The sequence below is a fragment of the Myotis lucifugus genome, unplaced genomic scaffold (assembly GCF_000147115.1).
Source record: "Myotis lucifugus unplaced genomic scaffold, Myoluc2.0 scaffold_5, whole genome shotgun sequence".
Lineage (NCBI taxonomy): Eukaryota > Metazoa > Chordata > Mammalia > Chiroptera > Vespertilionidae > Myotis > Myotis lucifugus.
Genome location: NW_005871053.1, coordinates 1,467,423 through 1,495,226, shown reverse-complemented (window position 1 = coordinate 1,495,226; position 27,804 = coordinate 1,467,423). Strand labels below are relative to the sequence as shown.

The 27,804-nt window shown below is 49.7% G+C and overlaps 1 protein-coding gene across 10 annotated transcripts; it reads right to left on the bottom strand.

Annotated features, from left to right (window-relative positions):
* Nucleotides 1-683: 683 nt before the first annotated feature.
* On the bottom strand, nt 684-27,804 carry ATG4B (autophagy related 4B cysteine peptidase). 10 transcript variants are annotated; one of them, XM_023744172.1, is made up of 15 exons: nt 27,704-27,781; nt 25,782-25,881; nt 23,837-23,891; nt 18,440-18,541; nt 18,218-18,289; nt 16,484-16,582; nt 16,016-16,117; nt 15,406-15,478; nt 12,884-12,963; nt 6,038-6,231; nt 5,481-5,559; nt 5,069-5,214; nt 4,566-4,622; nt 3,781-3,874; nt 684-2,223 (listed from the first exon to the last, which is right to left on the bottom strand). In XM_023744172.1, exons 2-15 carry the CDS (start codon nt 25,806-25,808, stop codon nt 2,150-2,152), a joined length of 1,254 nt encoding a protein of 417 aa, XP_023599940.1. In that variant the 5' UTR covers nt 25,809-25,881; nt 27,704-27,781; the 3' UTR covers nt 684-2,149. The 10 variants fall into 10 exon arrangements, 9 of the variants coding, with proteins under 9 accessions (XP_023599940.1, XP_014322729.1, XP_006083076.1 ...); XR_002826271.1 differs by lacking the exons at nt 23,837-23,891; nt 25,782-25,881 and adding an exon at nt 2,317-3,030 and having other exon boundaries at nt 18,440-18,655; nt 27,704-27,753; XM_014467243.2 differs by lacking the exon at nt 23,837-23,891.

Here is a 27,804-nt window from a genome sequence, read left to right as displayed (position 1 = left end):
TGAGGGTGGAGGGCAGGAGGGCAGCTTCCAGAAGCTGGACAAGGCGAGGAAACGTCCCAGGTGCCACAGGAGGAGCGTGCCCTGCTGACATCTTGTTTGACCACTGCCCTCAGGACCTGAATGTCTGTTGTTTGAAGCCACTGGGCAAGATTTGTTACAGCAGATGCTAACAGAGGCCATGACTCGGGTTCCTGGGCCACCTCACCTGGGGACCAGCACAATGTTTCCTGCTTTCTTTTCTGGCATTGGTCCCCTTGCACCTAAACAAAGGACGGGTGGCAGGAAGCAGGGAGCCAAGTAGGCGAGTCACCCCCTGCATTGTCCGGCTAGGACATCTCGGGCACGGTGAGGAACTGGCTGAGGCACCAGCAACTGCCTTCGGCCAGTAGTCTCGGCTCACCCGAGGGACAACAAACTAGGCTAACTACTCCTGCTGAAGAATGGGTTATTGTGTGTTTTCCTAAACCAAGTTTCCTCGTCCTCTTTGCTTTGGGACCACAGGAAGCGTGTCGCAGCTAGCAGAGCCTTGTCAGCTGAGGTCCGTCTGCCTAGTGTGGGGGAGATGAGCTTGCCATGAGTCCACAAATCCTCACTGAGATCCGTGGACATGAGCTTAGAAAATGTTCATTCTTGTTCCATCACTACAACTCTAACGAGGAAAGGCCAAGACAGAGACAATAGACTTTGTTTTCTACTGAAACTGTTATTTGCGATGAAGAACTGCAAACTACTAAGAATAGACAACACTCTCTTCAGTAATCCTTCTCAAATCACTAAGACAAAGCTCCCCTTTGGCCAGGCTGTCACCCACTTCCACCGTCTGCACCACACGGGGGGCTGCAGTAAGACTCCCTGGCCCAGCAGGCAGGGCGGCACATTTCCAAGATGCAGCAGAAGGAATGGAGACCGCCCAGCCTTCCTCCTTCCCTGGAGGAGGGAGAGACAAGAGCAAATTAACTTATGTCGGCGACACTCAGGGGCTGGGTGTTCTCTGCCATCAGGTGGGCCCCCGCCCGCGGTCCCAGGTGCAGATGCCGAGGGAGGGCGGGGCTCTGCAAGGAAGACCCTGGGAAGAAGGCGCCACCTCCCTGAGCTCCCCAGGTGCCTGTTGGAAGGTCTCACGGAGGCTACTCTTCAGGACTCGAAGCCTGCATGGAAGCCATGCTCTCTGGGCCCAATCAGGGTTCAGGGCTGCAGGTGCTGTCAGTCAGTGCTGAGAAGGACCTGGAAATGTCTCCAAGTGACGTGATGAGCGATGGGGTGCCTATCTTGCACCATGAGCAGGGTTTCACCCTTTGGCCCCAAACCATCTGAAGCTTCAGTACCGGGAGCGCAGTTCTGTGGTGCCCTTAGCCTCTGCCTGCCAGGCTTGCCGTGCCCCCATGTCCCGCATGGGCCCAAGGATCACAGACCAAGGCAGCTCCCCACTCACCCACCACCCACCGCCCACCCAGGGAAAGCCAGTGCAACAAGTAAGCAGCAGCACGTGGGTGTCTCAAAATGCTGGAACCAAAAGGTGAGGAAAGTGAGTCCACTTGGGCTCTACCTGTAGCTCTTTCCTGGCAAGTCACACGCATGGTGGTCTCTGGTTTGCACCATGCCCTACCTCTCTGCTATTTCTCTCTCCAAAGCCAAGAGATGCCAGGTGGTCACTCCTTCCTGTCTCCCACTAGGCAGCCTGGTAGAGCCACGGGAGGGCTGCAGGTGGAGGGCTTGCAGGCTTAGTCCCAGGGCCACTTCTCATTTGGTCTCCAGTCTTCTTGGACTCAGAACAGGCCCAACAGAAATGCATGTCTGTGTCGAGTAACTTCAAACAGGACTTTAATTCCAAAGAAAACCTAGAACTGAGAGCCTGAAGGAAGCAGGACGAAGGTGACGTGAACACTCAAGCCCTGCCGCTGCTCTGCTCCCTGCGATTCCTGGTTCTCTCCAGCAGCCCGAAGTGTCTGGGCCAAGCAGTCCCACTCCTGCAGTGAGGCCTTGAGCATAATGCAGTCCCCCGTCGAGGGCAGAGGCGGCCAGGACATGGGCGGTGGGCAGGTGGGCAGGATGGATGAAATGCGGTGGCACCAAGCGCCCTGAGGCCAAGCTGGGCTCTCAAATGCACCCCAGCAAGGGCCAGTCGAGATATCCCCCGACTTTAGGATTTTCAAAGGGACAAGATTTCGAAGTCCTCATCTTCTGAGTCAAAGAATCTTTCCAGTCGCTCTACGTCAGAAGAATCTAGAAGAAATAAGACAAAACCCCATCAGACACCTGCATGGGTTACTCTGAATGTGGGGATGAGACAAGCTGCTAGGTGTGCATCAACCACACCTGCTGGCTTGCTTGTGCTGGAGCTGGCCCTGGCACCGTGCCCAACAGGCAAGGGTGCTTGCTCAGGGTGGTAGGCGGCAAGAGGACATCAGGACTCTTGCCAGCAGAGGTGCAGCCTTCAGGTCTGAGTTGGCCAGGGGCCTCATTGGCAGGGATGGAAGCAGGAAAGAGATGCCAGAAACTTACCAAGAGGAGGAGCAGACACATTGCTCACCAGAGCCTAGGGGCACATGACGGGGCTGAGGGCAAGGGCCACCAGTCCCAAGAGGAGGGCCAACCCTGTACCATCTGGGACAGATGGGGCACCTGTCCTGAGTCTCAATGCCAGCACCCTGACCCCAATGTGGTTTCTGTCAGGCAGCAGGCTCCATTGTCATGGCTCCATCCTTCTCCTCAGTGATCTTCACAGAGACAGGGGTCAGCGGGCTCCATCCTCCTCCTCAGTGATCTTCACGGAAATGGGACAGCTGGCTCCGTCATCATCCTCAATGATCTCCACAGAAACGGGACAGTGGGCTCCATCATCTTTGTCCTCAGTGACTTTCAATACACAGTTCCACAGGCTCATCATGGTCCTCACATTGGTCTTCCCGGGTACAGATGGAGGTGTGAACTGGATGTGCTCACAGCCTCAATGCCAAGTCTCCGTTTTCTGTGTGCCATATGCTCAGTACACTTGGAGAGAGTTGAGGGTCTGTCCGAGGGAGAAGGCCCCTGGGCACAGAATCATGCAGTAGTGGGATGCAAAGCCTGCCAGAGCAGGACTGACTCACACAGTGGATTGCATGGAGAGCTCATGAGATTACAAAAAGCCCAGCATATTCTGGATCGTACAGAACCCAGAACCTGTGAGGAACACTCCCAGATCCATGTGCACAGGGCCAGATGACCGTACGTGGGGTAAAGATGAGGGTCAGACTGTTGCTGCTACACTCAGGGCGAGAGGAGGGGGATACTCAGCAGTGTCCCTGATCCCTTGTTGCACATATAAATCACCAAGTGACTGCATCTGGGGTTCATACAAATCTTTTTTTTTAATTAAATCTTTATTGTTCAGATTATTACAGTTGTTCCTCTTCCCCCCCCCCCCCATAGTTCCCCTCCACCCGGTTCCCACCCCACCCTCTGCCCTTACCCACCCCCCCTACTGTTCATACAAATCTTTTTATTGATTTTTTAAAAAGATTGATTGATTGATTTGTTGTTCCACTTATTTATGCATTCATTGGTTGATTCTTATATGTGCCCTGACTGGGGAGGATCAAACTCGCAACCATGAACAACGATGCTCTAACCAACTGAACTGCCTGGCCAGGGCCCACACAAATCTTGAAGGTCAAAAGTAATGCGATCTGGGGAAAAGCTAGGAGGGGAGGACAGAAGCATCACACAGAACACATCTGAGCAACAAAATAGGCAGCACCCATTTCCACCTGAGATGTGGCCCTGGGGTCTCGGACTCACCTAAGGACAGGTTCAGGACATCAGGGCAGGCCAGGTGGGAAGGCTGCTGCTCCACCAGCTCAAACATGGGCAGGGCACCTCCAAGCAGTGACAGCTGTTAGCAAGACACAGCCATTAGAGGCAGCCTACAGGGGCACAGTATCTCCCCCCAGCTCCCCAATCACTACTGTGATCAGGGAAACACTGACAAGAGCAGACTGAGGCCCTTAACCCTGGGTTGAGATGGGAATCCAACAAGGTGCCTGCCTACCCATCCTATGGAAACAGCCCTGGAGACAAAAACCGTATCTCCCACCACCCTGTCAGCACGAGGCTGAGAACTAGACACTCCACCCTGTCAGCACGAGGCTGAGAACTAGACACTCCATTCTAAAGTTCCTGAACAATGTCAAGTCCCCACATCCTCTAATCACAATGAGACAATGCCAGAAGCAGCAACCATACAAGGGCCACAGGACGTTTCACAGTGGTGCGCTGGTGGAGGAATGAGTGGGGAAGCAGGTGCTGAGCCAGAGACCCATCCACTCAGATAGCAGAGTTGCTACCAATCCCCTTTAAAAATGTGCGCGCACACACACACACACACGTTTATTTATTTCAGAGAGGAAGGGAGAGGGAGAGAAATATCGATGAGAGAAAATCATTGATCAGCTGCCTCCTGCACGCCCCCACTGGGGACTGAGTCCGAAACCCAGGCATGTATCCTGACCAGGAATTAAACTGTGACCTCCTAGTTCACAGGATGACGCTTAACCACTGAGCCACACCCGCCATGCGCTACGAACCTTTTTTACTTGCTGGCACCAGTCATTAAAGTCATCCTCAGTCTTACAGAAAAAACCCTGAAAGGAAAAACAGTGGTAAGCAGAAAGCAGCATAAGTGGGCACCATGTTGAACTTGGCCACAGAGTGACCTAAGAGGCCAGATTTCCATTCCCAGTGCCACTGCAGGGACCTTGGGGCACCTCCCACCACCCTCACTTCTCCAGCCTCTGCCCCTCTCCATGGTTTCCATCCTCGGCTCGACCCTTTGCCCTCTGCCCTGACTGTCCCAGATCATGGAGGTTGTGTATGATTTTTAAGGCCTTAGAACGAAGCAGGTATAATTACATGGCAGAGCACACAGGTCTCTTCCCCTGTGCCCCTGAACAGGGGCTAGGCTGGTGGGTTTGAGACTTGGCCTCAACCTGCATCTCCTAAGTAGCTCAGCAGCAAAGGCCATGCAGGACCCAAGTGCCCATAAGCTCCCACATTCACAGGGGACAATGGGATGGAGTGGGGAACGTACCACAGCAATGGACGGGTCTAGCTCCCCAATGCTCATCCTGCTCGGGGGGTGCTGGCAGTGGAAACTTTCATCTGGGATCAAGAAGCTGTCAGTTAACTCCACAGCTGGCTGTGTCGTGTGGGGGTCCAAGTAGATGAGCTCCTCACCTGGGCAAGACGACATGAAAGTCAGCAAAGGGGGTGTCAACGGGGGTCCTATTTCAGACCTGCCACACCACAACCGTCACCTGGACAAGCCAGGTTGGGAAAGACAGCAGGTAGATGGGGTGGGGACATGCTGCTTTTCTACTGGTGGCCCTGGGTCAAGCCACCTCTAGGTGTGGGGGGCCAGCATTGTTCCACAGGGCTGCCCTGAAGATCACTCCCCCTCATCTTCTGGCCAACTGGGGCATCACGCGGGACTCCCCACTCACCCACATAGCCGATGAAGTAGTGGGCACTGTTGGGCTTCCCTCCAATCACTCCCAGGGACTGAGGCATCATGAAACAGCCCTGCAGGAAGGAGGAAAGGTGGACTGCTGAGCAGGTGCAAGCAGGAGGCCTGCACCCCTGAACAAGAGGCCCAAGGAGGATAATGAACCCCCAAGAGCTTAGGAAACAGTTGAAGAAACAAGTGCTGTGTGGGCTCAGGAGCTCTGTGCAGGGGATGGGCCTGAGGAAGGTGGACGTGCGGGCCGTGGGAGGAGAGTAGGCAAGAGTCAGCGGGTGTCAAAAAGGGCACACAGGCACGTAGAGGAGGCCTGCATACCAAGGCTGGGTGGAGACAGGAGGCCACTGGAACCACCAAGTCAGCAGGAGGAGCAAGGCTAGGGAAGAGCGCAGGGGCCAGTGGGAAGGGCAGCCGGGACTGCCCAGGTAGAGGCCAGGAGTCCACAGGGTGGTCAGAGGGTGACACAGAAGGGTTTTAATGCAAAACAGTATTTCAATTCTCCCACTGGCTAGTGAGAGGACAGACCCAGCACAGACCCACCTTCAGCGTCTCCACGTAGGCCTCATTGATGTCCGTGAGCCCCAGGCGCAGGGGGATGAGCAGCACCAGGGGTCGCCACAGGGATGGCCTGTTGGTGACCTCGGCTCCCGCAGGGAGTCCATTACAGTGCCCTTCAGAGTCTGCAGGAAACGCAGTGGCCTCCGCACATGGAAGGCTGCTCCTACATAACCTTCCTGAGAAATGGAGACGTGCTCTTATGGGCTAAGTAGGTACAACTTCACCCAAAAGAAACAGGTACATAAATGGTATATGAAACACAACTCAAACTTGAGAAATAAAGCGTAAGACCAACCCTGCTGCACACAGAGAAAAAAGAACCAAACATTTTCTATGTGTTCAATTAAACATTTTTATTGTGAAATAAAGCACGCACAGAAAATAGTGCAGGAACACGTGTGTGCACCTTTGAGAGCCACCCTTAAACAGGCACCATGAAGCCACCAGCCTGGCCAATCGAGCACTGACCAAGTCCCCAAACACCTGTGACCCCACCCCCAGCAAGAACACCAAGGAACTGCTCTCCTTTTAAATGTTTAGGCAACTTCTAAGTGCACTGGGCAATTTTCAACATGAACTAGGGCAGTGGTCGGCAAACTGCGGCTTGGCAAACCACGGCTCGCAAGCCACATGCGGCTCTTTGGCCCCTTGAGTGTGGCTCTTCCACAAAACACTGATTTCTGCACATGGGCCACGAAGTTTCAATTGTACTATACGTGCGCGCCCGCATGTGGTATTTTGTGGAAGAGCCACACTCAAGGGGCCAAAGAGCCGCATGTGGCTCACAAGCCGCGGTTTGCCGACCAACAGAACTAGGGAGTTTGGTGTCAAGAAGAGACTGAAACTCCAGCCTGCAGGCACAGAGCTCCAATTTTTGGAATTTCCTAGCCAGTCTGGCTCAGCAGATAGAGCACTGGCCCACAGACTGAAGGGTCCTGGTTTCGATTCCTGGTCAAAGACATGTACCTCAGTTGCAGGCTCAATCCCCAACACCTTGTCACCCTGCAAGAGGCAATCAATTGACGTGCCTCTCTAACATTGATGTTTCTGTCTTTCCTGCTCCCTTCCACTCTCTAAAAAGTCAATGAAAATATATCGAGTATTAACAACAACAAAAAGAAACAGACTCTCCAGTGCCTTGAGCACACCCAGCACTCAGTCTAGTTTCTAAATATCTTTCCTGCTGAAAGGAACCAGGATCTGGTTAATGCCAGAAAGGGGATGCTGAACAATGAAAATGACAGGAACCAACAGAAGACAGAACCACCTGCAGGGATGCCCACCAGCCAAATCTGGGACAATGACTAATATCCAAAATGGACAACACATTGAATTAAAAAACAATCCATGAATGTACTGACCCTAAAAAAGTTTTTCAAATGTAAATAAGGAGATGGTGGAGGAAAGAAAAGAGGGCTCTTCACAAGAATGCCAACCAACTTGGGAGGAAGGGCTGCCTTAGAGAGATCCCCATGCAGACACCATGTATTATTCCTCAGACCACCCATTAGTCACAGGGAAAGAGATTGCCCTCACCAGGTGACCCAGGAAGCATCACTGACCAGGAGCAACCTCCAGCTGTGATGCTGGGACACAGCCATCAGGTAGTGCTCTTGGTCTAGATCAATGGTGGGCAACCCCTGGCACACGTGCCAAACATGGCACGCCAGTAACTTTTGCTGGCACGCAAAACCCTCTCTTATAATCTTCCATTTACAATTTTTTCTTAATATCGACTTTTTTATTTTTCAGATAATTTCAGTGTAGGTGCATCTTATAGATAATTTTACATAACAAGTTATCTTAAAGACCATAGACATGGATTGACGAGAGAGAAGAGCAATTTCAATAGTGTCGAAAACGAACTATTGAGGACTTGGAATGCCATTCCAGAAAATTTTTTCTGTTTAAAAAACTTTGCAACAGCGTTACTCTCCATGTTTTCATCCACATACGCTTGTGAATCTTTGTTCTCAGTGATGAATTTTGTTATGTCTCGTAATAGGAGTAGCCTGACGGATGAAAGTGGTAGCTCGTGCATATCTCTGAAGGTCACAAAATATAAACCTGATGTAAAATCTCTGTCATCAGTGATGCAGCAGCAAAAGTCCCACTGATGATATCAAACAGAGTCATAAAGTTTTCTGTCAGACTATCAGTGTACATGTATACATTAAAAAATAAATGTATTTTTCATCATCATATACTGTGTTTTTGTCGCTTGAATGAAATTTATTATTTCTTCAAGGTTCTTCACATATGTACACCTTAAGAGATATCAAGTAGGCATAACATGTTCTCAAAAAATTAGGGTTAGCACGCAGAAGAATTTTGAGTCAGAGATTTTGCTGGTTTTGGCACGCACTCACAAAAAGGTTGCCCACCCCTGGTAGATGTTTAGTCCAAATGTAACAGTGAGAAAACAATAGATGGAGTGAGGGACATTCTACTGAGCTGACCTGGGTTCTTCAAAAGCATCAATGCTGTGAAGAACCAGGAAAAACCAAAAAAGAGGACTTTCTGGATTAAAGGAGAATGAAACGGCCTGGCTCCTGGATCACAGGAGGTTCCAGAGGGTGACAGTGAGGCCAGCAGTTGGGAAGCGGCAGCTCATCTGTGAAGTACCTACTAGCAGAGGACTGGAATCTCAAAGTGAATGGTTGGAAAAAGAAAAGACTGGGAGTGCGATTTTATCTTTCTACTTTATCTCTGGCTAATCTTTCTGTGATACTGTGATTTATAAGAAATATATACTAGGTCTGCATCTTACTGCAGGAAAAGAGCTCTGACCTTAGAAATTTCCTAAATGACGAGAGTGAACAGGTGTTTTGTTATGTTAACAAGACTTGTGAAGTTCCAAGGGTGGGGGCTGCCACAGGAACCAACCCAGATTAAAGGCTGAACTTTCCAGAGGAGCCAAGGGAGCTCCATCAGCAATGGGCAGACTTCATCCATCTCATCTGTGTAATGCAGCCTCCATAAATCCCAGGAGGGGGTTCAGAGAGGTTCTGGGTTGGTGGACCGGTAGAGATGCTGGGAGTGGCACCTGGAGAGGGCAGGGAAGCTCCTCCATCTTGCTGTTCTTGATTCATATCCTTTAGAATAAACTCGTGATCTGTAACATCTTGAGTTTTGTGAGCTGCTGCAACAAATAATCCAACCCGAGGGGGTGGTGGGAACCTCCAATCTATAGCACTGGTCAGAAGCACAGGTGACACCTGGACTTGATATTGGCATCTGAGGTGGGGGAGGAGGGTGGACAGGGTGCCATCTTGTAGGACTGAGGCCTTAACTCATGGGGTCTGACACCATCTCCAGGTAGATGGTATCAGAACTGGGATGAATTGTAGGACACCCAGTTGGTATCAAATTGCTTGGTGGGTAGGTGAAAACCCACACATCAGAACCAGTGTATCTTACCTTCTAATTTCTAAGCAGAGATCTCCTGATTTCTTCCCCTCCCCCTTGCAGTAGTTGTCTGGTGATCTGCATGTTTTTGAAAGGGCCAGTTCAGGAAGTTATTAGTTCTATCATTTCTCCCTTAAAATGGTCAATCTCTGTATTTGGTGTCATCATACCACTCTTTGGGGGTTTCTTCTGACAATTTTGTTCTTTTCCAACTTCATTTTCACTTTTTACTCTCTGATCACCAGTATGAAGGTGCAGAATTCAGTAAAAGTCAAATTCTGCTATGTAGTCTGTTAACTTGACTTCCTTTGACCCAAAAGCTAAGACAGAGGTTTAAACTTCGAGGTAGTAGAGTTTTGTCTTTTTTCCTATTTATTCTGCATTAGTTTATACAAACGTTTAAAAGAGGTACACTCTGCTACCAGAACCTAGTCTTTGACACACATCTGTTATACTCTGACTGTGTTATGCTGGTTCTGTGTAACTTAGTTTTTACTTATTTGACCTGTCATGGTCTCTTTGTTGATGTAAGTTTTGCTTCCCTGCGTTCGAGACTATACTTTGTGATGAGAACATTCTCTTGTTGACTTGATTTCTATTACCAGAACACCAGACACATGAATTGGCTCAGGATGGGGCAGGGCCTGTCACAGCTGCACCCTGGGACTCGAGAGCCTGCCTGTGGCCTGTTACGTCACAAGTATCCTGTTAATAAATGGGTTTTCCTTTGTCCCAGCAACCCATTTGTAATTTTCTAGAGCTCTCCTAACATTTTTTAAGCTTTTTATGTCCTGTTTTTTGTCTTTTGATCAATGACAACAACTAAACAATATATTTGCCTTCCCGACCTCCTGAACCCAGGTCTTTCAGAATTCTGAACATTTTCTGGTGTTTGGTGGCAGGAAGATAAGGCTGTAGTACCAGTGAACAGCCTTTCTTCTCAGGACTATTATTATTATTATTATTATTATTTTGGATGCTTATAAAAGTTTCTCTTCATTTTTGCAATTTGGAAATGTCACCAGACACATGCATATTTTATACATTCTTGATTTTAAAAATTTGAGGTTAATTCTAAAGGCTCAACTCTTTCTTTAAAAATATGTATTGATTTTTAGAGAGAAGAAGGGAGAGGGATAGAGAAATAGAAACATCGATGAGAGAGGAATATCATCGACTGGCTGCCTCCTGCACACCCCTTACAAGGGATCAAGCCTGCAACTCGGGCATATGCCATGACAGGGAATCGAACCAGCAACTTCTTGATTCCTGGGTCAACACTCAACTGCTGAGCCACACCAGCCAGGCTAAAGGCTCAACTCTTCTTCCAGCTCCAATTCCTTTACTCTCACCCTGCCCTTCCAACCCACACGATTATTTCTATTTTGCTCTATTTCTACTTCTGCCATCAAATTATTTGCCCCACAGCTTTTCTGATTATTCTTGTATTAATCGGTTTTCATCCATGTCACCTGTACTCACTGCCAGATTATCTTTTCCAATCTATTTCTCCCTCGGTTCCATGACTTCCCACAGTCCACTGTGCTTACAAAGGTGTGACTCTTATCAACATTAAACACGGTCAGGGCCTGTTCTGGATGTCCTAGCGGGCCCTTAGGGGGTGAGTGGGTGGGTGAGCAGGGAAATCTAAGGAATGAAGTGTCCCCTAACCTGGCACGTTTCCCATAAAATCTGAGCAGGAACGTTGTAAGCAACCTCTATCACTGGAGAGGGACTTATGTGATTTCTGACATCAACAGGCTTTTCTTAGTAACTGTGCACTGTTTCTCCACATTCTGCTTTGCTGAACCCAAGCCTCCCTCCCCAGCCTGCTGCCCTAGGTAACTCAGCAGCGCACCAGGAAAGCAGCTGACCTGTCTCCATGAAGCCTAGGCTCTCAAAGCTCAAAGGAATCAGGATGAGCCATTTAGAATCACATCACCTCCCCTCATCCCTCACCCCACACCTCACTACGCTGTGTTCAGTCCCAGTGTTGTTGTTGGTTGTGTTCTGGTGCTCTTCTTCCTAAATATGGGCACACATCCTCCACTTGTTCCTGTGATGTGCACCCATAACTCCTGATCTGGGGAAGGGAAGGATGATGCAGTGAGACTAGGCCCTGATCTTGGCCAGGTGGCCACACACATCCCACTTGAGAGCCTGTTAACAATGCAGGTCAGACCCTCCCCAGAACCAGATCCACAAGCTCCTGGGATAAGCCCGGGTTCACGTCTCATCTCAGTTCCAGCTTGGCTGGTCTGAATGACCAAGACTCCCAGAAGAGACTGGAGAGGGCCCTCACCAGCATCACCCCCACTCCCCAAGATAGATGGGTTCTGGAAAGCCACTTGCCCCCTATCTCTTCCTGGCCACTGCTAGTCTGTAGTCTGAAGCCAGGGGTTGGAACAGTGACTGAGCTAGACCCCGAGGAGGGTAAAGAACAATCCCCCCAAAAAGAAATTAAGGTGTAATGGAGAATTGAGCAGCCAGACAGTAAGAATTATAACTGAGCACTGTTTCTCCACTTTCTGCTTTGCTGAGAAAATGCTTAAGATCCTATGTATTTTCTTTTGGAAAAACAAAAAAACACACACTGGAACCAACTATGTTTACATGTCAACATGAGCTATTTCTGAAAGGTAAAATCAAGTGATTTTCCCCCTTCTTTGCACATTTCCTAAGTTTTCTATGTACCATAAAAATTTCAGGAAATGGAATATGGAGAAAAGGCAAGAGGAAGAACTATACACCCTTCTGCTGTGGTTCCAAGTTAATCACCTCTCAGAGGAACAGAACTGTTAAGGGATGAGGTATCTACCAGAGGGTTCAGAGCTGTAGAAACCAGTGTTGCTTCTTTTTTTAAAATATATTTTATTGATTTTAGAGAGGAAGGGAGAGGGAAGGAGAGAGAGAGAAACATCAATGATGAGAAAGAATCATTGATTGGCTGCCTCCTGCACGTTCCCCACTGGGAATCAAGCCCACAACCCAGGCACGTGCCCTTGGCTGGAATCGAACCTGGGACCCTTCAGTCCCCAGGCCGACGCTCTATCCGTTGAGCCAAACCAGCTAGGGCCCAGTGTTGCTTTTTATTAATAAGTCACATCCCCGGCTTCCCAATCCTATGTTGACGGTGACTATGAGTCCTGCACATAGTCAACCCAGCACGCCTCAATGGCACAAAAACCATGGGGGTCCTAAGTAACCCAGCTCTGGAGAGAATCCAGACCCTACCCCTTAGCCTGGTCTTCTCTGTAAGGAAACCTGGGGTCCCCTGGCCTCTGTTTAGGGTGTCCAGCTGCTGTGCAGGACTCATAGTCACCGCCCTCAGGTGAGGCCCCTGTGAGCCCGGGAGGAGTAAGTGCTCAGCTGCTGCTCCCCGAGTTCCGTCAGTCCCAACCCTGCTTTGTTGTCACTTACTGATGTCCTCCATCACCACCGTGTTGTCCATTGCTATGTGGACAGCCAGGGCGCTCCATGTGTCGAAGATAGCAAGTTTCCTATCAGAAAGGGGGAGGACACGCCAATAAGCTTTCACAATTCAAAGATGGTTCAGCTCTGCAGGATACCAAGGGAACAGCCTTTCTCACAGGAAAAAAACCAAGGCTCAGAGATGTCAGTGCCACAGGTGGGAATAAAGCTGAAGCTGGAACCTGTTTCTTCCTCCCAGGGTCCAGTGCTCCCTCCATGACCCCCAGCTGCCCTTTGCAGAGAGGAAGTTCCTGCACAGGAGCCTCTTGGTGATGTCATGTCCTGGCCTAGTTGGCATGTGGAGGTGGGAACCAGATCATGAGCCAGGAGTCAGATACCGCAGGCTTTGCCAGCCCCACTTCACTCTGCTCCCTTCAATTCCACCCCAGATGTGCTGAGCTGAGGTTCCCGGTTGTAAATGACTGAGGAGTTGTGGCCACAGGATTCTGGCTCTGGAAGAAAGGCACACTGCCACCAGAAGTATAATGGGGGTGTGGAGGCATCTGACTTACTCTCAAGTGCAGTGGAGGTGGGCTCCCATGTGAGAGGACCTAATGGGTCTGGGGACATGGGTGGAGGGTTGGGGCACTGGGCTGTCCACACAGAGCCCCTCTTGGGGGAAAGGCCAGAAAGGATTCCAACAGAGCACCTGCAGTGCTGCACCAGCCACCTCGCTCCTGTGCTGAGGGCCAGGAGCTGTGCTGAGGATGCAATGACATGTGACAGACAAAGCCCCTAGAGAGGTTGACACGGGGGGAGGGGGCAGCAAGAAATACATAATCCTATGAGGTAGTAAGTGCCCTAAAGAACAAAGCAGGGGCAGGAGGGGCACGACCAGTGTAGTGCAGGAAGGCCCTGATGCAAAGGGCACAGCACGTGCAAAGAGCCTGAGGTGGTGTGTCCCTCTGAGAAGCAAAAGGTGCCATGTGCCAGGGAGCAGCACAGGGCAGCCAGGCCTGCACCTGCAGCCTTCCTGCATTCACTGGGAAGCCCGGGGTGTGCTGAGCAGAAGAGGGATGGGTGGCTGACTTATAAATGTGAAGATGACTTCTGCTGTTATTTGAAAAGAGACTCCAGAATGGCAAAGAGAAGACAGACTAACAAGGAGGCAAGAGCCGGGGCTTGGACCAGAGTGAGGACAGTGAAGCGAGACACACTGGTCAGTTAGGACACACTGGATGGGTGTCTTGAGAAAGAAGAGCCAAGTATAATCCCAGTGTCTGGCCTGAGTGCCAGGAAGGAGGGGCTGCCCTCAGTGAAGGAGAAGCCGACAGGGTAGGGGAAGGCTCAGCTTAGGGTTCAACATGCCACTTGGACATCTAAGATGCTGAGTGAACATCCTGATAGGACAGATTAGCACTGGGGGATGTGACTCTGGGAGTTGAGTATGAGCAGACAACAGCTAAAGCTGGGCATGGACAGTGCAGAGAAGCAGCCACAGTCCTGAGACAAGGCCCGCAGGGCTTACAGGTGGGGAGGGCCAGCAACAGATTCCGAGGCGGCAGAGGAACAGAAGGACCAGAGAGAATGGCTCTGTGGCCTGGATTTCCAAAGACAGCAAGTGCCTAAGCCAAGGGTTGCTTGCTGATGGCTGAGTAGGAGCAGAAACTCGGCCTTCAGACATGACAGGTTGATGGTGAGCTCGATTGGGTGTTTCAAGGCAGCAGTGGGGAGAAAAGTGTCCGTGAGTAGTACAAGACAGGAAGAGCTCACACAGACCATGCAGGCCAATCATGCAAACAAACTACACTTTCAAGGCATGCAACACTGGGCCTGGGACTTTAAAGGACATGTGGGAGGGCTAAGTAATCCAGGGGCCTGGATAAGGAGATGGAGAGACAGTGTCAGGCTTGGGGACCAGCTGGAAGTTGGAAACGTAAGAGAAGAAAGTGTCCTGGAGGATCCCAAGAAACCTGCCGAGGACAGTTGGGTTGAGATGGCAGTCATCCACCACGTGGAGGGAAGAGAAGGGCAATTCCAGGAAGTCACATGGGGGCGCCTGTGGGAGCCTCCCATGGGGGTAGGGAGCAGAGGGGCAGACAGCGAGGCAGGGGGTAGAGGGAAGGTCAAGGATGGAAACAGGTTTCAGAGAAGGGGGGAGACAGTCAGAACAGAGGCAGAGCCCCACAGAGCCTGTATGGAGGGCCGCCGTCTCACCAGTGTTGTCATTCCCGATCAGTTCCAACTTCCCTGACCATCAGACCACTGTGATGGATGGATCCACCACTAGACAAAAAAAGGCCCACACTAATGGGTGCAACCTGGATGAAGGTATTCATTCCATTAGAAAACAAAATTCCGATTCAAGACCACGTGGATGGTCACCTCTGAGGACCCTTCTCAAGGCTTTGAAGAGTAAGAGACCCCTTATGTCCTTTAGCAACAGGACTCAGGAGAGTCTGAACACCCCAGGTACATCTATGCATGCCATGTTCCCCAAAGATATGGGAGGGATGGAGCTTGGTACATACTTGAGAACCTGGGCGACTGTGTTGGGCCCGTACCACTGGCCAATAGACTTGCCCTCGCCAACTCCCATTTGCGCTGCAGGAAACAGATCTGATTAGTGACACACACGTATCAACCATCAACATCCCTCCCCCCACCTCTTAGAAGAGGCTGGTCCTGGAGGCATGTGGCTGAGGAACACTTTACAGGAAGCCTGGACAGGCACGCCCAAACCTGCCTCCAGCATGAGCTGACGGACACCAGGGCACTTCATCCAAAATGGATAAACGCTGTCTCAAGGTTTGTCCTTCACTATGAGCCAGGATTCCAGTCCTTCGATGAGGAGCAGGATTAAGAAGTAAAATGACCCACTCAATTCAAAGCTGTATTTTTACTTCCTTCTACACTGAGAACATGATGCTCAGAAGTTGGACTTGCTTAAAACACAGGAGCATTCAGACTCCCTCACTGAATCTAATTTTCACAGATGCTGTGACGAGCAGCCTAGCCCAGGAGCCCACGGTGGTGACAAGCTTCACACCATACACACCACAATACAACAAAGCTCTTGAGAACCCCAAGACTCAATGCTTAGCTAAACAGCCAAGACATGGGCACGCTGCTCCCACCCACCTATCTGGTGGATAGAGTAGTAACTGTCTTTCCTGTCGATGAATGCGTTGAGGACGTGGAAGTAGCTGTCCGGCTGCCTCTTCCGCTGTGTCCACCTCCAATCTAGTGGAGACAGGTGCAGAAGTGCAGTTTTACCAAATGTGAGAAAGAAGCCTTTACGTTATGCAACACTGAAGACACAGATGGTATCCAAACTGCTTTGAACTGTGATCAAGTTAAAAGCCCTTTCCAAGATTCCAAAAATGCCAACCCATCAACACAAATCCATACAGAAAACAATGGTTTCAGGGGTTTAAAGAGAATTTCTGAAGACAAACATTTATCAGCATTCTTTAAAGTCACTTTTAAAAAATCAATGAAAGCCAGTGGATCATTACTGAAGAAGCCCCTGAATCCTCATCTGTGTTTACACAACTGCACCCATAGTCCTTGCTTCCTGAGAACATCACTGTCCCCAGCGTGACTCACCTCGGCCTAAGTGCCGGCACAGCAGGGCCTGGGCGAAGATCATCTGTCCACAGCGGAGCATGCAGCCCCAGCCTGTGTCCGAGGTGGGGCCGGTCCCCCCTGTGGTGGCGCAGAGAGAGCAGACTCCAGTCAGGTCACTCTACACTGCAGGTGTCAGCACCATCTTGGCAACACACAACCTAGAAGGTGGTCATGCTGAGGACCCACTGCTGAGGAGTGAAATGTCCTAACAACCCTCTCAAAGGGGCAAAATATGTGAAAAGTCACAGAGGACAAATGTCTGGAAAACATGGAGACACTGTGCCCATGAGTCATCAGTACCCAGACAGTAGACAGCGGAATAGGAAGGTGGTCGGTGCTGGGAGAGGACAGGTTTCAGAGTCAGCCCTGAAGATGCATGTGCTTTGGGCCCATCCACGTCCCGTCTGCGCAGATTCTGACATTGGGCATGTGGTATCACGTACAGTGAGACAGACCTGGACATACAGGAAATGCCCTGATGTCCTAACCATCAGCAAGGCCTGGGATGGCTGGCACTAAACAATCAGACTCTGGAGCCAGACCATGTGGGCTGCAGTCTCACCTCTGAGCCTCATGAACCCTGCCCAGGCACTCAGGGACAAAGCCCACCTCTTGGTGAGATCAGAGAAGGCACTCAGCATGGTACCTGTCACTCCCCACACCACCTCCCATACCAACAAGCTATGTCCAAGGGGCAAAGGGAGGAAACACCACACTGGCCTTTAGGACCTGGACAGCCCACTTCCTCCTCAACGACTGTGTCAAACAGCACAAGGCTCCTCTCTAGCCTGTCCTCTTTCCCTGTGTTCAGACATCTGATCTGCAGAACATCACTGTCCACACAGCATGCCTCAATTGGCAAGTGGGCAACTGCGCCTCCTGCAATCAGGGCTGAGCAAAACAGCCTCAGAGCAGGTGTGCAACCAGAAGAGAGTGCACCTGACAAATCACATCATTAAGTATTAACCTATGGGGACAATGGTCTCATTTCCCCACATTTCAGTGTCCCAATGTCAAGCATTGTGGCTATTTTATGCCCACCTCACTTCTGAAGAACAGAAGAAACCACATCTTGGAGAGGAACCGAATCAAGACTAGGCATTGAGGAGGTGTAGCCTCCTGGCCCCGAACCTCTGGTCTCAGGTCGTCTGACTGGCAAAAGCCAGTCCCCAACTTTTGTCCGCCTCCAGGGCACAATGATGAAGAATCATTTTTAATGAAACATACTTTAGCATCATGGGAAAACATGTCCCATCCACCCTGCCCTTCAGCTCTCCCACAACTACGTGTGGAACGTACTAGAGAAGATGATGGGTATAGAACAACGGCCTCCAGCCACCCTGGACCTACAGCCCTGACCCAGGACAAGACTCAAATATATAATCTAACCACAGCCTCTGCAGAATTCACTCCTTCACAGTGCACTGTCTTCTCCGTTTTCATTGCTGACTGGGACTCCTTATCCTGACTTTAAGCCTCAGTAACAAATGGTGACTTCCGTTTGGAAACCACTGTCAGAAGCCCTAGGTTTGGACTCTAGCTCTGCCACAACTTGGGGCAAGACTCACCAGCTCACTAACCTGGGGTTGCCATACGGATTAACACAAAGTGACAAGTACTAGGCATATCCAAGTCAACCTACTTATCAATCTGTTTTCCTCCTTCTAAAACATGCACATTGCATCACCACACATTGTGACAGGCAGTACTTACCAATGGCTGGGAAGTTCTTCCTGTATGTAAACCAGAGTCTGGACGCCACATCAGATAAGATCTCGTCCTTTTCTAAAGAATGTTTAAAAGAAGAAAACACACGCACACACAGAGGTGTAAGTACTAAGACAGGTTAGAGAGTTAGCAGGTAACTATTATTATCACAAAAAGGATTTGGAGACTGAGCATTAAAAGCACAGTGGGCTCCAACACAGCACATACCTGTGAAGACGCTGTATTTTCTACCCAATATCCAAACAGGCTCCGAGGTCTCCGGGAAATCTTCAAACTCAGCAAATCGGAGAGTGTCATAGGTCAGAGTAGCTATTGAAACCAAAGATACACAATGATCAGATGTGCAGGGACATGTAGGGATGAGGCAGTGGGACCTGCCACCCCACTTCCTGAGCCTTTCAGATTCAAAGCCAGAGTCAGTGCCTGCAGAAACGAGGGTGAGAGATCAACTGGGGCCAGATCCAGGGGAGAGAAAGTTAAAAACAAAACAAAACAAAGCCTCCTGATTTAAACACTTGTTTTAGACTTAAAATGTTTAAAACCTAAAGGACAAAAGTAAAATGAAACCACACATTTATCTTTGTGTGCAAGGGAGGCCAGAGGTAGAGTAAGCTTTCATAGCCGTCCCAGGCTCAGCAGACGTCACCTGGGAGCACGTGCCGAGGAGCCATGCTGAAGGCAGATGCGTCAGGGGCAAGAAACCAGAGCCAGATGTCCCAGACGACTGGAACTTCCAGTCCACCACAGATTTCTTGGTGAGGAGCAGTTAGCTGTAGAGGAGCAGGCTGCAAACTCCTGGGTGGGACACTAGGCTCCAGAGAAGTGGAGAGAAGTCCCCTAAAGGCCCAGGTGCCAAGAGGCCTGGAGATCAAGGCCTGGAGCCTGCTTTCACTTTGATGATGATACCAGATGGGCACAACCACCAACTTCCACTGGCAATGCCCCACTTCCTAAGGAGATCACTGTGTGCAGAGCATGGTTCTACCTACTGAGCTAACAAGACCTGAACCCCTTCTTATTCTGTATTGCTTTCATAAGAAACAAGACAGGCCCAGGGTCACTCCTGTCCACAGAACCATGGCTGAGGAAACTCTGCTTCCGCACAGGTCCCCATACCTGCAATGCCAGGTGTGTGCAGTGTGCTCCGGGTGTCCCATCTTTGCAGCTGCTTTTCAGAGAACCCTGAACACACAACTCTCACCTGCTGCCTCTCAGGCTCTCACAGGGCCCAGTCATCACATCCTTCACCTGCAACTTCACAGAAGTCTTTGGGAAATCAATGATATTATGTGAGTTTTTCCTATATCTTTATTTTTTGACAATAGCTCCACTTTTTGGTAAAAATAACATATGCTATTAAAAAAAAAAAAGACTACAAAAATGTTATAAGAAATCATCTGCAGCCGTAGCCAGTGTGACTCAGTTGGTTGGAGGGTCATTCCATACACAGAAGGTGACAGGCTCAATTCCCAGGGCACATGCCTAGGTTGCAGGTTCGATACCAGGTTGGATGTGTGTGGGAGGCAACAGATCGATGTTTTTCTCTCACACCAATGTTTCCCTTACCCCCTCCTTTCCTCTCTATAAAATCAATTTTTTAAATGTTAAAAAAAATCATCTGCAGCCTCACACCCAGAAATGACTGTCCTTCCAGAAGTCTTTCTGCACAGACCCTTGAATGAGGCCACAGCACACCTGTGGCTTCCTCATCTTATTCTTCTCAACAAGATGGTCAGTCCCCTAAGTCACAACTCCACCAGTGTCTTGTGTCTCACTGTTCCGAGGCATGCCATAATGTACTCACAGCCCTATTGAGTACGCCTTTTCACACCAGCACCCCGGCCATCTTTCTCTATTGCACACCACCCCCAGAGTGCTGGCTCTGGTGTCTAGTGGCCAGACAATCACAGGCTGCAGGTTCCTGGGGCACTTATGTGACCTCTCAGGGTGGAAACTTCCTCACCATAAAATGAGGAAGGGACCCTTCCCAGGAGGTGCTCAGGAGGGTGCAGACAGAAGGGCTCCAAGGTCGGCAGTGTCAACAAGAACAAGAACTGCAAGCTTGCCCAGGCGGTGTGGCTCAGTGGTTGAGCATTGACCTATGAACCAGGAGGTCACGGTTCGATTCCCAGTCAGGGCACATGCCTGGGTTACAGGGTCAATCCCCAGTAGGGGGCATGCGGGATGATTCTCTCCCATCATTGATGTTTCTCTCCCTTCCTCTCTCTAAAATCAATTTTTAAAAAAAGAACTGCAGGCTCAAAGGCAAGCACTTTGCTACACCAGAACCTAAACCGATGAGCAGCTAAGTCCCCATCACAGGGCCAGGAAAGCAGCACAATGAGCCATCAGATCCATAGCCACAGAAGGCCAATGTGCGTGACATAAAGAGTTCTCAGGCCCTAGCTCGTGTGGCTCAGTGGATAGAGTGTCGGTCTGCAGACTGAAGGGTCCTGGGTTCGATTCCAGTCAAGGGCAGGTACTTAGGTTGCAGGCTCCGCCCTAGCCCTGGCCGGAGCTCGTACAGGAGGCAACCAATTGATGTGTTTCTCTCACATTGATATTTCTCTGTCTTTCCCTCTCTCCAAAAATCAATGGAAAAATATCTGTGGGTGAGGATTAAAAAAAAAAAAAAGAGTTCCCAGACTGTCACAAACCCAGACCAAGTTCTGTCTTTTCAGAGTCCCAGGAATCCTGTGCTTTCAGAGCCAACCCTGCTGCCCAGAGGGCCACAGTGCGAAGGTAGGTGCTGGGGCCTCATTCCTCTGCTCTCACATATCTCCTGTGTCCATGCATCCAGTCAATGTCAACCAGGCTGCTTAGTAATGGGAATGCATAATGTAATGTTATTTCTCCTTTTTTTTTTTTTGCATAAGATTACTTGTATCTGTATGTAATTATAAAAACTGAGTTGGGATAAATGAAAAGTGTATCTTCTCAAGGAGCTGAACACATCATGTCTCTGCTCTCTAACCCACCTTTGTATCTTTAGCAATCACTGTCTTCTGTGTCCTCCAGGCCTTTACTGATATGTACACTCAAAGCCACAGTTTACTCTCAAGGAAAAAGGATGCCAATGACACCTGTCTGATTTCCACAGACTGTAATTCTCATCCTGTTGGAGCTGGAACATTCTACTGATGTTTGAGGCCTCCCAGGGCAGCAGCTGTGAACTAAAGATGCTTTCATCTCCTAAACTTTGGGCAAGTAGCTCCACTGTGGATGGTGGCACATGTGCAAGGACCATGATACTATCGCTGAGTCTGTAGTATCACTCTAGACCAGTGATGGCGAACCTTTTGAGCTCGGCGTGCCAGCATTTTGGAAAACCCTAACTTAACTCTGGTGCCGTGTCACATATAGAAATTTTTTGATATTTGCAACCACAGTAAAGCAAAGACTTATATTTTTGATATTTATTTTATATATTTAAATGCCATTTAACAAAGAAAGATCAACCAAAAAAATGAGTTTGCGTGTCACCTCTGACACGCGTATCATAGGTTCGCCATCACTGCTCTAGACAGAGACACTCCTCAGATACCTAGCTTCCCATATGAAGAAAGTGATGATAAGGAAGGAAAAGGCTCCTTCTGAAAGGGGGTTGACAAGGCCTGGGGCAGCTCTAAAGTTGAGGGGTTTCATCACTGTAGGAGCAAAATGCAAAGCAGGCACATTTCTTAGGTTTATGAGCAACTTTATAGGCAACGAAGCCAACTTCAGAGGGAGGGTAGTGAGAGGTGTTTTATTAAAACACATCATCGAGTTTCCTACCATAACTAAGAAAATTATGGGTTGTGTAGCCTCACATTCTTTACTGCCAAATGCCAGTGAGGAGACAAGACCCTTGCAGGAAATAAACTACCAGGAGGCAACCCCAGCTCCCGCCAGCTAAGCAGGAGCCACTCAGCAACAGCACCCATATCTGTGGGGTCCCTAAAGAGGGTCCCATCCCCGTCCCCTTGCACTTCACTGCTCTTCCTGTCTATGCAAACACCCAGGCCTCTGACCCTCCCCCAGTTGAACATGTGTGTCACGTCTGCCTCTAGAGTTAGACGTTCACGTGTCTCACTGCATGTACCTTCCTCACGACGGGGACCATCAGGGCTCTGTGCCCTGGAGGACAAAACCTGCTGAACATGGTCCCCCAGTGCAGACAGAAGCATGGACACCTTAACCAGTCTCGTCACCCCCACAAGTCAGTGACCTTCCTGTGCCTCGATTGCTTTTCTCCCTGGTAAAATGGAACAGCTGAGTTTTCCTCAAGGCTCGTGTGAGAAAAAACAAGTAATAAGAGTGAAAAGCTATGACCTGTGCTGGGCAACAGTAAGCACGTCTCCACGTGGGCCCTCTGGGACTCCCAGAAATGGATGAGACAAAGATAACAGCCTGTGGCCAAACTGAGCTGCAACACCTCATACATTGTAAACAGGAAACCCACCAAACATGTGAATTACTTCATTACCACTGAATCCAGATAATACACTATCCTCACAGACAGGACAGGAGCAGAAGACAGGAGCAGAAGCCACTGCACAAGCTCGTTCCACTATCTGCAAGCTTTCACCCTGGAAAATGAGTGTGAAGAGCCCCAGGACCTGCAGCGATTTCACCCAGAAAAGCAAGTGAAGCACTTCTCATCCTTGAGCAGCCACCAGAAAGTCTTCACTGGCATTGATGGTGGCTCTGCCTCTCTCACTTGCACTAGAGGACAGGACCAGCCTGTCCTGCCTGACGCCTGAAATGCCACAGGTCAGGCACTCTAGAGCACAACAGAGGCACCTAGACCCCCAAGCTCCTGGACCTTCTGAATCAGACTTTCTAATGGAGAAAGGAGAAATTTTCCAAGTAACATTTATTCCTAATGCTCAACTTCCTAATTTATATGGACATTTGTTTTGTTTTTTAATACATTTGTATTGATTTCAGAGAGGAAGGAAGAGGGAGAGAGAGATAGAAACATCAATGATGAAAGAGAATCATTGATTGGCTGCCTCCTGCACGCCCCCTACTGGGGGGTTTGAGCCTGCAACCCAGGCATGTGCCCTTGACCGGAATCGAACCCGGGACTCTTCAGTCCACAGGCCGACGCTCTATCCACTGAGTCAAACCCATTAGGGCTAAAAATTTGTTTTTTAAGAGAGACCACTTGCTAGCTATGGGACACATGACTTAACTTCTCTAAGCCTCAGTCTCCTTGGCCATGAAATGGGGCAAAGCCGTCAACTCAGTGGGGACAACACAGACGGGTGCACAGCACCTAGCAGTGGTTTTGAGCACCTCCATTTCTATTGTATTATTTCAGGACTCATGATGACTCTGCTCTCAGGCCAGCAGCCACCTGCCTCCCCGAGATGACCCCTCATCTCAGTTCTCAGCGGCATTATAGTGTCACCTGTCTTTCTACACAATGTCATATTATTTATGAAGCAGTCCCATACCTCCCAAGTGTAAAGGACTCTAACCTTGAAAAGAAAAGCCAGTCTCTAGACTTCCCCGTTTTGACTTTAATTTGAAATAAGATGGCACGCAGAAGCCAGATGGAGAAGCATCGTCCATCTTATGAAAGAGGCCCTTTGAGAAGTACTTTCCCCATGTCGTCACCTGGGTCCCAGACGCCTGATTTTCCACATCTTTCCTGGGATATCCCTGAGCACACCTGGAACAGGATGCAGAAAGCCCTTTAACAGCATGGTAGCTCCATTAGAAAAAAGTTTCAATTTAATATGATTAATATGATAGAAAAATAGGGAATTGTGCTCAAGGAATATAACTAACTTCTCTGCACTTAAACCAATCATATTGTCATTCAGATTCAATCAGGGAAAACCACAAAACATTTCACCATTAGATTTCTTTGAGAGCTTATCATGTTTCCATATTTCCCCAAAATACTGCTGTATTCTGAAATACTCTCCATTATAAATAAAATCAAGTGAAGGGGTCTCCCCTTCCTTTAGAAAAAAATTAAGAAAATATGTTTGCAAGTTGTTTTTTTTAAAATCTCAAATACTTTATATGAAGATGCTGGTGGTTCAGTTCTGAATGAAATGAGGGAGGGAGGGAGGCAGGGAGGGAGGGAGAGAGGGAGGAAGGGAAGGAGGGAACAGAAGAAATGGAAGGGAAGGGATGGAACAGAACCGGGAACTTTAGCCCCACCAGGAAACTGGAAAGCACTGCCTCAGTGAACACAGGGGACAGAATGTCCACATTAACCTCACTGCTCTGCCGTGAGCAGCCCTTCTCACTCACAGACACCTTACACCAACAGACTGGATCTGTACTATACACAAGCTCTACAACTGAAATTCTTAAAGCACAGGAATGTGCAAGTTATTAATTCAAGTTCTTCTTCAATTACCAGTCATGTACATGCCAGACACAAAATAAAGCCCTGGAGATGCAAGTATAAGACACTGCTCTGTCTTCATAGAACGGACAGTGCAGCCATTTATGTTTTTGTTTTTTTAAATTGATCTCAGAGAGAGGAAGGGAGAGAGGGAGAGACAGAGACGGAAACATCAATGATAAGAATCAATGATCAGCTTCCTCCTGCACGCCCCCTATTGGGGATGGAGCCCGCAACCCTGGCATGTGCCCTGACCAGGATCGAACTGTGACCTCCTAGCTCATGGGTTGACACTCAACTACTGAGCCACACCAGTCAGGCCAGTGTGGCCATTTAAATGCTGGGCCTGGCGTTCCCTGAACCAGGAATGCGTTTTGATGGACAGTGCTGGAGGCTCAGTGAAGAAGACAGCCAGCCTGGTACCTTCTGGACCTCTAAGCACCTGCAGCCCTGGGCCATCCCCTCCCTGGCTCCTCCTCTTTTCTCCCACACTCAAACCCTCAGGGACCTCACTCAAAGTGGCCTTCCACACATGTGTCCCTCTAGACCAGGTCTACTCCCTCAGCTCCAGGCCCATGGATCCAATGTTCCCCAGACATCACAATATAAATGTCTGATGGTACCCCGTGTACATGTCAACATGTACAAAACTGACTCCCAAGAGTTCCCCACCAGGCAGGATATCCCCGTGTTCCCCATCTAGTTTCTGAGCTCAGGCCATACATACACTGCGTCACCATCTTAACTCCTTCCTCTCCATCGCCACCCCTCACCACTGCCCATCTGTACACAGCCCTATCATCTCCACCTTCAATACACCAAAATTCAGCCTCCTCTCCCGACCCTGACCCAGACTCCCAGGCCTCTCGCCTGGCCCACTGCAAGAGCCTCCTAACTTGTCTGCTGCTGCTCTATCCCTCTGCAGCACAGTCTCAACAGAGCAGCCAGAGTGAGTCTGCTCCAGTCTGGTTACTCCTCAAACCTTCCAGAGCGTCACCATATCCTTCAGGATAAGCATATGCCCAAGTCCTCACCATGACTCAGCGAGGCCCCATGCTGGAGCCCAAGTTGCCTCTCTGCCTCCAGCTTCTGTTTCTCTTAGCCCACTCACTGTGCCCTGGGCACACTGGCCTACTTGCTGCTCCTTGCATGCCACCTGCCCCTCCTTCTCCATTGCTTCTGGGTCTTGGTCAAACTTACCTCTGCCGTGAGACCTTCCCTGGCCATCCTGGCTCCAACTCCAACCCCCCTGCTTGGCCCACATCACTCTTCCACATGACCCATGCCACTGGTGTCACGTCTGGAATGTGAGGAGAGCATGGTTATCATCTATTTTTTTCACTTCTCTAACCCCAGGGTCTAGAACAATGCCCAACACAAACCTTCTGCACAATAATAAATGTGGTTTACTGAATGTATGACTGTGAAAACAAGTAGGAATCTCAGAACACTTGATCAAGGAAGGCAGACTCTGTAAGGACAGAGGGATCAGGGGAAGGTGGGCCATTAATCACCCCTAAAAGGATGTAAGCGTCAGGTCAGAAGAAAGCTCCCCACCACACCCTACAACCGTCACATACGTTTTTATCAGCATCAACACAGGCCTTCAAAGGCAAACACTTTTCCTGCTTTGAAGCAGCCTTGAGTGTCTCATTAGGGTATCATCACATGGCTACTCCTAAGTTTATAATTAAAAAAACAAATCCTCACTAGAGGATATGTTTAATGATTTCAGAGAGACAGGAAGGGAGGCAAAGAGAGAAACATTGATGTGAGAGAGAAACACTGACCGCTTGCCCTCCCTCCCCGGCACTTGCCCTAATGGGGATTGAAACCTTTTTTTTTTTTTTTTTTTGGTATATGGGACAATGCTCCAACCAATTGATACACCCAGCCAGGGTGGTTACTCCCAACTTTAACATGATGACTTTCACATTTCAGGTAACGTGACCATTAAACTGTTTTCCACCTAAACCAACTCTCTCATATGACTGACTTTACGTATCGAGCAGTAGTAACTTAAAGTGGACAAGTAATTCTATTCCTTCTCTACCCCTTGCCCCGGCTAATAGTACAACAGTGTCCGGTACCTTTTTCTTTGTAATGAACTGGACAAAAAAATGTGTGGCTAACAGGCTCCTTTGGGAGTCGGGGCTACTGTTTCCTCCAGCCACCCACCACTTAAGTGAGGAAATGCCACAAATCATTGAAATACTGGCAATACACGTCTATTTTACAGTTTCCAAACGGAGATTTCAGTAAATATATGTTACAGCTGCCAGGAAAAGAAAAACGAAGCAGAGACCATGGGATAGGAGGAATTAACCCAGATGAAAGTCTTCCTTCACTGGGGGTGAGGGGTGGCACCCCCTACGGAAGTGAAAGAATTAAAACTATGGAATGGAGAAGAGCGTCCAGGTAAAAACGGTTTCAAGGCTCCTGGACAAAGATACAAAATGCCTTGCCAGCAAAATTTAAGCTGCAGAAGCACAGCGGACTAGGCGGGAACACCCCACACACGGACGTGTGCGCATACACCCTCCCACCCCACTTGGCATTAGGACCCCGAGAAGTTATGATATAAAAGATGGCTCCAGTTTCTATTTTAAGTCACAGAAAAAGTAGTGTATTGGTTACTTTAAAAATTAAAAACCCAAACACGGTGCGTGTGCTGAGAGTGCTGAGCATGTTTCTTGCCTCCGGCCCACCGACATAACTTTACAGAAGTTAAAGAGTTTCCACTTCGTAACTCCCAGCGGGGCAGAGGCAACAGCTTCCCACGACCGCAGCTTCAGGACCTACCACCGCCCGCGCCCCTAGCGATGCCCGACCCCGCCCTCCCGTCCCGGGCGCCGCACGGCCCCTTCTCGGCCGAGCCGGCCTTGGGCCTGCCAGGCCGGTCACCGGGCGCTGCAGGCAGGCTGGAGAAGCGCCGAGACCCGCAAACACGGGACTGTCAGATCCCAGCCGGCCTCCCCACCGACGACGCCCCGCCCGCTCCTCCCGGGCCGCACCCCGCCCACCCGCCTCCGCGCGCCCAGGCCGCGCCGGGAGACTCCCCAGCAGCCGAGGGGCCAGGAGAGCGCCGTCCGCGGGTCCCCAACGCCCCAGCAGGTCCTTACCTGCGTCCATCTTCCTCCTCCGGCAGCCGACTGAACACCGCGTCGGTCCTACGGGCCCGCAGCGCGACGCGACGGGCCGCCGCCAGGGCCAATCCGGGGCG

Bases quoted from the DNA above. Each gene is read 5' to 3' on its own strand.
- ATG4B (XM_023744165.1), bottom strand. The intron at 16,583-18,217 runs GTAAGTACTGCC...GCGCCACCACAG, and splicing joins GAAGAACTTCCCAGCCATTG to GGGGGACCGGCCCCACCTCG. The intron at 6,232-12,883 runs GTAAGTGACAAC...TCCATTTCTCAG, and splicing joins GGTGGTGATGGAGGACATCA to GAAGGTTATGTAGGAGCAGC.